Source organism: Panulirus ornatus, chromosome 58 (genome assembly GCF_036320965.1).
Source record: "Panulirus ornatus isolate Po-2019 chromosome 58, ASM3632096v1, whole genome shotgun sequence".
NCBI classification, from domain to species: domain Eukaryota; kingdom Metazoa; phylum Arthropoda; class Malacostraca; order Decapoda; family Palinuridae; genus Panulirus; species Panulirus ornatus.
In genome coordinates, this window is record NC_092281.1 from 31,167,620 (window position 1) to 31,181,815 (window position 14,196).

The 14,196-nt window shown below is 42.2% G+C and overlaps 1 protein-coding gene across 1 annotated transcript in view; it reads left to right on the forward strand.

Moving 5' to 3' along the window:
• The window catches only part of LOC139766704 (agrin-like), an 889,459-nt gene that overhangs the window by 736,775 nt on the left and 138,488 nt on the right, over positions 1-14,196 (forward strand). Inside the window, 2 exon segments of the mRNA XM_071695624.1 lie at positions 2,777-2,992; positions 3,353-3,565. Of these exon segments, the coding sequence (XP_071551725.1) occupies positions 2,777-2,992; positions 3,353-3,565 (429 nt within the window).

Consider the following 14,196-nt stretch of genomic DNA (forward strand, 5'->3'; position numbering starts at 1 on the left):
GAGTGGATCTGGCAGCGGATGGAACCATGGAAGCGGAAGTGAATCATAGGGTGGGGGAGGGGGCGAAAATCCTGGGAGCCTTGAAGACTGTGTGGAAGTCGAGAACATTATCTCGGAAAGCAAAAATGGGTATGTTTGAAGGAATAGTGGTTCCAACTATGTTGTATGGTTGCGAGGCGTGGGCTATGGATAGAGTTGTGCGCAGGAGGGTGGATGTGCTGGAAAGATGTTTGAGGACAATATGTGGTGTGAGGTGGTTTGATCGAGTAAGTAATGTAAGGGTAAGAGAGGTGTGTGGAAATGAAAAGAGTGTCGTTGAGAGAGCAGAAGAGGGTGTTTTGAAATGGTTTGGGCACATGGAGAGAATGAGTAAGGAAAGATTGACCAAAAGGATATATGTGTCGGAGGTGGAGGGAACGAGAAGAAGTGGGAGACCAAATTGGAGGTGGAAAGATGGAGTGAAAAAGATTTTGAGTGGTTGGGGCCTGAACATGCAGGAGGGTGAAAGACGTGAAAGGAATAGAGTGAATTGGATCGATGTGGTATACCGGGGTCGACGTGCTGTCAGTGGATTGAATCAGGGCATGTGAAGCGTCTGGGGAAACCATGGAAAGTTGTGTTGGGCCTGGATGTGGAAAGGGAGCTGTGGTTTCGGGCATTACTGCATGACAGCTAGAGACTGAGTGTGAACGTGGAAAGGGAGCTGTGGTTTCGGACATTACTGTATGACAGCTAGAGACTGAGTGTGAACGAATGGGGCCTTTGTTGTCTTTTCCTAGCGGTACCTCGCACACATGAGGGGGGAGGGGGATGTTATTCCATGTGTGGCGAGGTGGCGATGGGAATGAATAAAGGCAGTGTGAATTGTGTGCATGTGTATGTGTCTGTGTGTGTATATATATGAGTACATTGAGATGTATAGGTATGTATATTTGCGTGTGTGGACGTGTATGTATATACATGTGTGGGGGTGGGTTGGGCCATTTCTTTCGTCTGTTTCCTTGCGCTACCTCGCAAACGCGGGAGACAGCGACAAAGCAATATGATAATAGAAAATATATGTATAAGATGTTGAATGGTTCAGTCACGGACCAAAGTCCACATCAAGGCCTGGCCTTAATTCAAATATAGAGAGAATTATGAAACGGAAAAAGAAAAGACAAGGAATAGTGTTTACGAATTTTGGAGGAAGTGAAAAACCTCTTTTGAAATATGCCAAGTCGTAGTTACTGGGAAAGACATGAGAAGGAAGAGAGTTCCAAAGCTTCGACGTGTAGGGAAGGAAGCAGTTATCAAAACAGCACCCATTTATTGCCACAGCAATCCCATTTACTGCTATACCTTGCCCCTACATTAGCATTGCTTGCCCATATATTGCCACAGCTTGCCCCTTCATTTCCACAGCTTGCCCGTATATTGCCACAGCTTGCCCATATATTGTCACAGCTTCCTCATTTATGGCCATAGTTTGCCTATTCATCGCCACAGCTTGCTATTACATCGTCTCAGTTTTACATTGCCATGTATTCCTTTCTGTTTATTTCACTGATTTTTATTCTCGTACTGATTCAGAAGCACAAGTGATGGCACTGGAGTGGGAAGTGGTTGCGATCGAAACTAACGAGTGTTTTATCGGGCGTCGCTGAAGAGACGCTGCCGTGATAAGATTGCCTCATTAATAGTGAAAAAAATTAATAGTTAGCCAGTTTCTGAACGTGATTATCTTGGGTCTGGAGATTTCTAACGATTTATTTCTCTTTTTTGTTTCTCTCTGGCAAGGAAGTATGTGGATCAGTGGAAGTTTGAGGTTTGTTGTAGAAAACATTTTCAATTTATGCTTCAGCTTCCTCCCCGAATGTCTCAACCCAGCTTCATACAAGTCAGTGAACCTGTGATGTATGTGACCTGAGTTGTCCAGTGCGGGGCGCCCCATCAGTCACCCTCGGGGATGACAACTATAAGCTTAACTATAGCCTTCAAGAACGCTTGAGGAGCAGCTGGGCACGTTGGGCTCTCAAACTGTAGATACTTGGGTTCATGAAAGTGAAGGATTCGTCTGCTAAGTATTTGCCACAGGGTATTATAGAGGACTGATGGATCCATTAAAATTAGGCAACAGTTATCTTAAACAGTGCCATTGTTTGATACATACGACCCGGCCGCCAAATATATCATGATCATAGGATATTAAGAGATCAGTGTTTATAGGGTGTACTCTTCATGCATCTTGATATAAAGCCGTAACTCGCTCAGAAAACACTGGTGTGTAATTATTGCGATCGCTTGTTACGGAGGGATTCATCTAGATATTACCAGTAATCACCGCGAAGGATCTAATCATTCCTTAAATGATGTTATTACAATTATAGCAAAAATATGGCCCGTTGGACGGTATCAGAATGGTGCTTCTCTGGTATATCCCTCTCCTCCTATACTGATGAAAGTATCTCGCAAAACCTGGTTCGAGTTTCAACGAGGCATATGATGGACATCGAAGCTTCGACTCCATCCTCGCAGGAACTCTTAGCCTCACACTTTGAGACTCCACAGCAATGTTATTTATAATTGAACTCAGCCACTTGTACTAAGCCATCAAAAGATATTCTCTTTATCTTCACTGCTTGTAAAGGGACCGCATCTTCAATAGTGTTAAAGCCACAACACCATCATAGACCATGGTGTCTGTATGGTCTGTATATAACATTGTGTCTTCTTAAATGTGGCTCTTATTTTTCCCCGTGTCTCAACCTTCATCACAGTACTTCTACTGCCGCAGGTCTGAACCCCTGCGACGGGCTGTCGTGCCTGCCAGGGGAGGAGTGCAACATCGACCAGCTGGGGATCGCGCGGTGCGAGTGTCCGCCAGCGTGCGAGCTCGTGGTGCGCCCCGTCTGCGGCACCGACGGACACACGTACGACAACCTGTGTGAGCTGCAGCGGGCCGTCTGCCTCAAGCAGGTGGACATCTTCGTCAGCTACGTCGGTGTCTGTGGTGAGTCGCTGTTGACGTGTAGTGAGGTAGAGGCTGGACTGATAGGTTGATGGGAAATGATGATGATGACGGCAGTGGTGATAATGGTAGTAATAATGATTATGATGATGATGACGGTGGTAGTAGTTGTGATGATGATGATGATGGTTGTGGTCGTCATAATACCGTTTCGTTGAATGCCATTTATTTCATTTACGTATTTTTTGTCTTCATAAGTTGCTAAATGATTGAAAGTTTTAAGTAAAAAAAGAATCTCTTTTTATGTTATCTTAAATATCTTTGTCATTTAAGTTCCCTTTCTTTCCATAGTAGTCGTTTTAGCATAACACGACCTTAAACCTTAGAGTGTTCCATCTTCAGGAGAGGAAGGCCCCTGTGCTGGTCATGTGTGTGGCCACGGGGGCGTGTGTGTGGAGCGGCAGGGACGACCGGTTTGTGAGTGTCCTCAGTGTCCCGCCCACTTGGACCCCGTCTGTGGCTCTGACGGCATCTCGTACGACAACGAGTGCCACCTGAGGGCCGAGGCCTGCAGGATCCACCGCGATATCCCAGTCAGATACAGAGGACGCTGCAGTAAGTACCCGAAGGTGGCGCTGCTGGGGGGTGTACCATGCGTTGTCTAAAGTTCGCTGGAGAATTTTTTGATATCCGTTAGTCATTCTAATATTTTATCTCACGGTGATGTTTATTTTCGATACCTCTTAATTACCAGAATATTTCATCGTTCTTGATTCTGATTCTCGGTGTTACTATCATTCAGGTAATTAGGATCTTGATGTGATGTCCTCATGCCAACCTCTGGTCGTCTCCACACCATCCTTCATTTTCTTCCTCACACCACCCTATCGTTGTCTGTCTCAGACCAGCCTCCCCTTATCTTCCTCACACCATCCTTCTATCGTCTTTCTCACAGAAACCTGCCGTTGTTTTCCCCTCACCATTTTAGGTTGTCTTCCTCACGCAGCCTTGCTGTGGCTTTCCACACATTATCCTGTTGTTGTCTTCCTCACACATACCATCCTACTGTGGCTCCACCCTGCTGTGGCCTTACACATACCATCTTACTGTTGGCTTTCTCATCATCCGACCTTTGTCTTCCTCACACCATCATAAGGTTTCTCACAAACCTCACTTATTTCTCAGCGCAACATTCTTCCCCTATCCACTCACACGACGCGACATGTAAACTCATCATAATACGGATTCCGTTGTATTAACACCCTCACAAGCAGGATCGCCGTCGAAAATATTTGTGGACGCCTCTGGAGCAAATGTATAAACAAGTGAAAGGTCAGACAGTGAAGCTGGGGATTACAGGCAATCCAGCATGATCCAGTTTGACCATTTGGCCTACAAGTTGCCCGTAAGCTCAAAGCCTGGCAAGTCAATGGTCTATTAGAGGGATTGGATTATCAGTTCAAGTTTAGGTTCAAATTAGATGAGCTTTGTTATACACAAAAGCAATTACTCACTTTTTAGTCAAGGTTCAAAGTCCGAATTTTCATTTGTGTTGCGATATAAGTAGTTAATAATCATTTATTAGAATTATTATTAGTGGAAAACGTCATCCATTATTAGCTTGGGAGTGGGACAGCATTTCCTTCAGTGAGGGATGTATAGATTTGTGTTGTGTCAGCTGGGTTTACGTTGTACAGCCAGCGTGACAAATGGTTTGTGTTTGCATAAATCAACGTATATTTCTCCTGTATTTTTTTTCTCCAAGGACGTTATGTGTTTGTGAGAGTTCCAAACTTAATATTCCATGTTTCGGTCTGTTTGTGTACCTATTGAACGATTTTTGTTTTATACATATGAACGTCACATGATGTATTCATTCTCTATCAGTATTCATAGTAAACTCTTCTTTTGTCTTAGTTTTTGCGTGCAAATGTTGGAGGAAGTCATCTAGCCTAGTCTAACACCTTTGTGCGCAAGTGTTTAAGGACGTACATCTAACCCTAATATTTTCAGGTATTTTTCAGGGTCCTGTATTTATCTAATTTACCATGAGACATAGTGTTTACTTTATGGTTCAGTTTTGGGTTTAAGTATATATATATATATATATATATATATATATATATATATATATATATATATATATATATATATATGATACTTAGTCTCTGTCTTCCGCGTTAGCGAGGTAGCGCAAGAAGACAAACGAAAGAATGGTCCAACCCACCCACATACACATGTATATACATAAACGCCCATACGCGCACATATACATACCTATACATTTCAACGTTTACATACACAGACATATACATATATACACATGTACATATTCATACTTGCTGCCTTCATCTATTTTCGTCGCCAACCTACCACACATGAAATAGCATCCACCCCACCCCACCCCACCCCCCGCGAGGTAGCGCTAGGAAAAGACAAAAAAGGCCATATTCGTTCATACTCGGTCTTTAGCTGTCATGTGTAATGCACCGAAACCACATCTCCCTTTCCACATCCAGGCCCCACAAACCTTCCCATGGTTTACCCCAGACGCTTTACATTCCTTGGTTCATACCATTGACAGCACATCGGCCCCGGTATACCACATCGTTCCAATTCACTCTATTCCTTGCACGCCTTCCACTCTCCAGTATGTTCAGGCCCCAATCGCTCAAAATCTTTTTTACTCCATCCTTCCACTTTCAATTTGGTCTCCCGTTTCTCTTCGTTCCCTCTATCTCTGAGACATACATCCTCTTTGTCAATCTTTCCTCACTCATTTTCGTCATGTGGCCATCCCATTTCAACACACCCTCTTTTGCTCTCTCAACCACACTATTTTTATTGCCACAATTCTCTCTTACCCTTTCATTACTTACTCGATCAAACTACCTCACACCACATATACCCATTTTTGCTCCCTAGATAACGTTCTCGCCTTCCACACATTTCAACGCTCCCAGGACCTTCGCCCCCTCCCCCACCCTGTGACTCACTTCTGCTTCCATGGTTCCATCCGCTGCTAAATCCACTCCCAGATATCTAAAACACTTCACTTCCTCCAGTTTTTTTTCCATTTAAACGTTTCTCCCAGTTAACGTGTCCCTCAACCCTGCTGAACCTAATAACCTTGCTTTTATTCACATTTACTCTTAACTTTCTTCTTTCACACACTTTACCAAACTCAGTCACCAACTTCTGCAGTTTCTCACCCGAATCAGCCACCAGCGTTGTATCATCAGCGAACAACAACTGACTCACTTCCCAATCCTTCTCATCCACAACAGATTGCATAGTAGCCCCTTTGTTCAAAACTCTTGCATTCACCTCCATAAGCACCCCGTCCGGATATAAACAAATCAAACATCCACGGAGACATCACGCACCCCTGCCGCAAACCAACATTCACTGGGCTGCTCTTCTTCCAGTGACAGTAATTTTTTCACTAGACTGTACGTGCTTCCAGTGATACAGCCTTGCCACAATGATACCCTGGGATGGACAAAATCCTCATAACTTTCATCTCTCATTTTTCCTTGTAGTTATATATATATATATATATATATATATATATATATATATATATATATATATATATATATATATATATATATATATATATATATGTGTGTGTGTGTGTGTGTGTGTGTATATATATGTAATGAGAGAGAGAGAGAGAGAGAGAGAGAGAGAGAGGACTTAGCAGCGAATGGAACTATACAAGCGGAAGTGAGTCACACGGTGGGGTAGGGGGCGAAGGTTCTAGGAGCAATGTAGAACGTGTGGAAGGAGAGAACGCTAACTCGGAAAGCATAAATGGGTATGTTTGAAGGAGTATTAGTTTCAGCAATGTTGTTGGTTGCGAGGCATGGGCTACAGATACGGTTGTACGGAGGAGGGTGGATATGTTGAGTGTGGTTGAGAGAGCAGAGGAGGATGTGTTGAAATGATTTTGGACATATGGAGAGAATGAGTGAGGAAAGATTGACAAAGAGGACATATGTGTCAGAGGCTCAGAGAAGAAAGTGAAGTGGGAGACCAAATTGGAGGTGGAAGGATGGAGTGAAAAAGATTTTAAGTGACTGGGGCCTGAGCATACAGGAGGGTGAGAGATGTGCAAGGAATAGAGTGAATTGGAAGAATATGGTATAGCGGGATCAACGTGCTGTCAATGGATTGAACCAGGGCATGTAAAACGTCTGAGGTAAACAATGAAAAGGTCTGTGGGGCCTGGATGTGGATAGGAAGCTGTGGTTTCGGTGCATTGCACGTGGCAGCATAAACGAATGTGGCCTTTTTTTTTTTTTTTTTTTTTTGCGGCGCTACCTCGCTGAAGCAGGGTGTAACGATGCTTTTTCCTGGCGGACGGAGTAGCGACAGGAATTGATGAAGGCAAGCGAGTATGCATATGTACATTTGTATATATGTATATGTTTTATGTATATATATATATATATATATATATATATATATATATATATATATATATATATATATATATATATATATATATATTATATTTATTATTTATTTTTTATTATACTTTGTCGCTGTCTCCCGCGTTTGCGAGGTAGCGCAAGGAAACAGACGAAAGAAATGGCCCAACCACCCCCCCCCCCTTACACATGTATATACATACGTCCACACACGCAAATATACATACCTACACAGCTTTCCATGGTTTACCCCAGACGCTTCACATGCCTTGATTCAATCCACTGACAGCACGTCAACCCCGGTATACCACATCGCTCCAATTCACTCTATTCCTTGCCCTCCTTTCACCCTCCTGCATGTTCAGGCCCCGATCACACAAAATCTTTTTCACTCCATCTTTCCACCTCCAATTTGGTCTCCCTCTTCTCCTCGTTCCCTCCACCTCCGACACATATATCCTCTTGGTCAATCTTTCCTCACTCATTCTCTCCATGTGCCCAAACCACTTCAAAACACCCTCTTCTGCTCTCTCAGCCACGCTCTTTTTATTTCCACACATCTCTCTTACCCTTACGTTACTCACTCGATCAAACCACCTCACACCACACATTGTCCTCAAACATCTCATTTCCAGCACATCCATCCTCCTGCGCACAACTCTATCCATAGCCCACGCCTCGCAACCATACAACATTGTTGGAACCACTATTCCTTCAAACATACCCATTTTTGCTTTCCGAGATAATGTTCTCGACTTCCACACATTCTTCAAGGCCCCCAGAATTTTCGCCCCCTCCCCCACCCTATGATCCACTTCCGCTTCCATGGTTCCATCCGCTGCCAGATCCACTCCCAGATATCTAAAACACTTCACTTCCTCCAGTTTTTCTCCATTCAAACTCACCTCCCAATTGACTTGACCCTCAACCCTACTGTACCTAATAACCTTGCTCTTATTCACATTTACTCTTAACTTTCTTCTTCCACACACTTTACCAAACTCAGTCACCAGCTTCTGCAGTTTCTCACATGAATCAGCCACCAGCGCTGTATCATCAGCGAACAACAACTGACTCACTTCCCAAGCTCTCTCATCCCCAACAGACTTCATACTTGCCCCTCTTTCCAAAACTCTTGCATTTACCTCCCTAACAACCCCATCCATAAACAAATTAAACAACCATGGAGACATCACACACCCCTGCCGCAAACCTACATTCACATTCGTCCACTAAGCAGCAAGAAGCCTAAAAGAACCCACCAAGCCAGAACCCTCCATTTTCGTAGTTACCAGCCACCTTACCACCATTCTCGTTACCAGCTGCCGTACGACCCAACTGGACATGGTGATCCATCTTTTTCTTTCTATGGCAGATGAGACTAATTCATCAGACACCAGCAGCTTTCCTGATCACCACGAATTGTTTTCGATTGCAGGACATACAATATACATCAAATTACTGAAGAACATGTATGATTTCTTCTGATTTATAGTGAGCATAGTTGTGTTACTGGAGTGATAGTTTTCATACATGGTGTTTTGACAAGAAAATAGTGAATTTGGAGAAAAATGTAGCTTAGACATTGAAGCTTATTGACACAGTGGTTAAATTGATGAGAACTGCTATTGACGTTTGTGTAAATAAATTAAACATTTCCTTTTTCCATAGCCAGAGGTTGAACCATTATGTGACATTCATTTTTTCATTCATTTCAAGCTAGAAGTTTCAGTTCTCTAAATTGTTTCTTACATATTTCATATGTATATATATGTATGTGTGTGTGTGTGTGTGTGTGTATATGTGCATATGTATGTGTATGTGTGTGTGTGTGTGTGTATATGTATATATATATGTATATTATCCCTGGGGATAGGGGTGAAAGAATACTTCCCACGTATTCCTCGCGTGTCGTAGAAAGCGACTAGAGGGGACGGGAGCGGGGGGCCAGAAATCCTCCCCTCCTTGTATTAACTTTCTAAAATGGGAAACAGAAGATATATATATATATATATGTGCATTAATAAGGATCACAATTTTGCTCATGATCAAGTATATTCCTATGAGTCCACGGAGAAAATGAAACGCGATAAGTTCCCAAGTGCTTTTTCGTGAAATAATCACATCAAGGGAGACACAAGAGACTGCATGATCCATAGGCAAGGAAACAAGTAAGTTTAGCATATACAGAAAACCTACCAATGTATGCTCAACATGACAAAGTTAAAGTATCATCATTTCAATCTATGTTCCTTAGGGCATTACGTATTTGCACTCCAGAGTATATTGATGACGAGTTTGAGAAGATATATTCTATTGGATCTAAGGTAAAGTACCATAGATCTTTCATTGATAAATCCCTTAAGTTAGCAAAGAAATCATTTTATAGAGTTGAGCCCAAACCTCCCACTGACACCAAGAATCTTTTAGTTCTCCCTTTTGATAGTAATTTTACTTTACTTCCCATGTTTCTTAAAGCCTTTAATGTAAATTTTGCCTTCAGCAACACTAATACTATAAAGAATATCTTACTCAGGAACTCACCAGAAAATTCTCCTGTGTGCATCTATATAGTGCCATGTGGAAATTGTAATAAGTTTTATGTTGGGCAGACTGGTAAGGATCTTTCTGTTAGACTTAAGCAACATAAATATAGTATAAAAACGGGATAAGAATCAAATGCCTTGTTTAATCACGTTAAAAACTATGATCATTTTATTGACTTGAGTAATGCCGCCTCAGTTATTAACTCTAACTCTTGTACCACGAGAAACATCATTCAATCTTCTATTATTAAATAATAGAAGATTCTTAATCTTAATATTGGTGATGGCCATTATAAATTGAATAACTTTAGTGTTGATAAAATTTGTTAACAATTCGCCTTCTTGTCTACATAATAGTTTATGATACGCTCGTTGTCTGTCTTGGACAATCGCATCTTTACCAAATGGCTACCTAGCTGCGTCTCTTCGTTTTATATCAACTGATTGTTATATTTCTCTCTTGTGTCTCCTCTGATGATGTGATTATTACACGAAAGTATATATATATATATATATATATATATATATATATATATATATATATATATATATATATATATATATATATATATATATATCTGCCACTCTATCATCAAACACATTCAACAAACCTTCAAAATACTCACTCCATCTCCTTCTCACATCACCACTACTTGTTTTCACCTCCCCATTTGCGCCCTTCACTGAAGTTCCCATTTGCTCCCTTGTCTTACGCACTTTATTTACCTCCTTCCAGAACATCTTTTTATTCTCCCTAAAATTTAATGATACTCTCTCACCCCAACTCTCATTTGCCCTTTTTTTCACCTCTTGCACCTTTCTCTTGACCTCCTGTCTCTTTCTTTTATACATCTCCCACTCAATTGCATTTTTTCCCTGCAAAAATCGTCCAAATGCCTCTCTCTTCTCTTTCACTAATACTCTTACTTCTTCATCCCACCACTCACTACCCTTTCTAATCAACCCACCTCCCACTCTTCTCATGCCACAAGCATCTTTTGCGCAATCCATCACTGATTCCCTAAATACATCCCATTCCTCCCCCACTCCCCTTACTTCCATTGTTCTCACCTTTTTCCATTCTGTACTCAGTCTCTCCTGGTACTTCCTCACACAGGTCTCTTTCTCAAGCTCACTTACTCTCACCACCCTCTTCACCCCAACATTCACTCTTCTTTTCTGAAAACCCATACAAATCTTCACCTTAGCCTCCACAAGATAATGATCAGACATCCCTCCAGTTGCACCTCTCAGCACATTAACATCCAAAAGTCTCTCTTTTGGTCGAGGTGGTGTGCAAAGTGAGAGGGTTAGGGAAAATTATTTGGTAAACAGAGAAGAGGTAGTGAAAGCTTTGCGGAAGATGAAAGCCGGCAAGGCAGCAGGTTTGGATGGTATTGCAGTGGAAATTATTAAAGAAGGGGGTGACTGTATTGTTGACTGGTTGGGAAGGTTATTTAATGTATGTATGACTCATGGTGAGGTGCCTGAGGATTGGCGGAATGCGTGCATAGTGCCATTGTACAAAGGCAAAGGGGATAAGAGTGAGTGCTCAAATTACAGAGGTATAAGTTTGTTGAGTATTCCTGGTAAATTATATGGGAGGGTATTGATTGAGAGGGTGAAGGCATGTACAGAGCATCAGATTGGGGAAGAGCAGTGTGGTTTCAGAAGTGGTAGAGGATGTGTGGATCAGGTGTTTGCTTTGAAGAATGTATGTGAGAAATACTTAGAAAAGCAAATGGATTTGTATGTAGCATTTATGGATCTGGAGAAGGCATATGATAGAGTTGATAGAGATGCTCTGTGGAAGGTATTAAGAATATATGGTGTGGGAGGCAAGTTGTTAGAAGCAGTGAAAAGTGTTTATCGAGGATGTAAGGCATGTGTACGTGTAGGAAGAGAGGAAAGTGATTGGTTCTCAGTGAATGTAGGTTTGCGGCAGGGGTGTGTGATGTCTCCATGGTTGTTTAATTTGTTTATGGATGGGGTTGTTAGGGAGGTAAATGCAAGAGTTTTGGAAAGAGGGGCAAGTATGAAGTCTGTTGGGGATGAGAGAGCTTGGGAAGTGAGCCAGTTGTTGTTCGCTGATGATACAGCGCTGGTGGCTGATTCATGTGAGAAACTGCAGAAGCTGGTGACTGAGTTTGGAAAAGTGTGTGGAAGAAGAAAGTTAAGAGTAAATGTGAATAAGAGCAAGGTTATTAGGTACAGTAGGGTTGAAGGTCAAGTCAATTGGGAGGTGAGTTTGAATGGAGAAAAACTGGAGGAAGTGAAGTGTTTTAGATATCTGGGAGTGGATCTGGCAGCGGATGGAACCATGGAAGCGGAAGTGGATCATAGGGTGGGGGAGGGGGCGAAAATCCTGGGGGCCTTGAAGAATGTGTGGAAGTCGAGAACATTATCTCGGAAAGCAAAAATGGGTATGTTTGAAGGAATAGTGGTTCCAACAATGTTGTATGGTTGCGAGGCGTAGGCTATGGATAGAGTTGTGCGCAGGAGGATGGATGTGCTGGAAATGAGATGTTTGAGGACAATGTGTGGTGTGAGGTGGTTTGATCGAGTGAGTAACGTAAGGGTAAGAGAGATGTGTGGAAATAAAAAGAGCGTGGTTGAGAGAGCAGAAGAGGGTGTTTTGAAGTGGTTTGGGCACATGGAGAGAATGAGTGAGGAGAGATTGACCAAGAAGATATATGTGTCGGAGGTGGAGGGAACAAGGAGAAGAGGGAGACCGAATTGGAGGTGGAAGGATGGAGTGAAAAGGATTTTGTGCGATCGGAGCCTGAACATGCAGGAGGGTGAAAGGAGGGCAAGGAATAGAGTGAATTGGAGCGATGTGGTATACCGGGGTTGACGTGCTGTCAGTGGATTGAATCGGGGCATGTGAAGCGTCTGGGGTAAACCATGGAAAGCTGTGTAGGTATGTATATTTGCGTGTGTGGACGTATGTATATACATGTGTATGGGGGGGGGGGTTGGGCCATTTCTTTCGTCTGTTTCCTTGCGCTACCTCGCAAACGCGGAAGACAGCGACAAAGTATAATAAAATAAAATAAATAATATATATATATATATATATATATATATATATATATATATATATATATATATATATATATATATATATATATATATATATTGGAAATGATCACAATTTTGCGAGTGATCAAGTGTATTCCTGTTAGTCCTTCTTTAAAATGAAACACTATAACTTCCCAAGTGCTCGTTCGTGTAATAATCACATCATCAGGGGAGACACAAGAAAGAAATATAACAGTTAGTTGATATACATTAGAGACGTAGCTTGGACGCCATTTGGACAGTTGCTTGTTTACCAGATGGCGTCCTGGCTACGTCTCTGATGTATATCAACTGACTGTTATATTTGTCTCTTGTGTTTCCCTTGATGATGTGATTATTACACGAAAGTGCACTCGGGAACTTATCGTGTTCATTTTCTCCATGGACTCATAGGAAGTCTGTTGTGGATGAGAGTGCTTGGGAAGTGAGTCAGTTGTTTTTCGCTGATGATACAGCGCTTATGGCTGATTCGAGTGAGAAACTGCAGAAGCTGGTGACTGAGTTTGGTAAAGTGTGTGAAAGAAGAAACTCAGAGTAAATGTGAATAAGAGCAAGGTTATTAGGTACATTAGGGTTGGGGGACAAGTCAATTGGGAGATCAGTCTGAATGGAGAAAAACTGGGGGAAGTGAAGTGTTTTAGATATCTGGGAGTGGATTTGGCAGCGGATGGAACCATGGACGCGGAAGTGAATCATAGGGTGGGGGAGGGGGCGAAAGTTTTGGGAGCGTTGAAGAATGTGTGGAAGTCGAGAATGTTATCTTGGAAAGCAAAAATGGGTATGTTTGAAGGAATAGTTGTTCCAACAATGTTGTATGGTTGCGAGGCATGGGCTATAGATAGAGTTGTGCAGAGGAGGGTGGATATGCTGGAAATGAGATGTTTGAGGACAATATGTGGTGTGAGGTGGTGTGATCGAGTAAGTAATGAAAGGGTATTAGATATGTGTGGTAATAAAAAGAGTGTGATTGAGAGAGCAGAAGAGGGTGTTTTGAAATGTTTTGGTCACATGGAGAGAATGAGTAAGGAAAGATTGACAAAGAGGATATATGTGTCAGAGGTTGAGGGAACGAGAAGTGGGAGACCAGTTTGGAGGTGGAAAGATGGAGTGAAAAAGATTTTGAGTGATCGGGGCCTGAACATGCAGGAGGTGAAAGGCGTGCAAGGAATAGAGTGAATTGGAA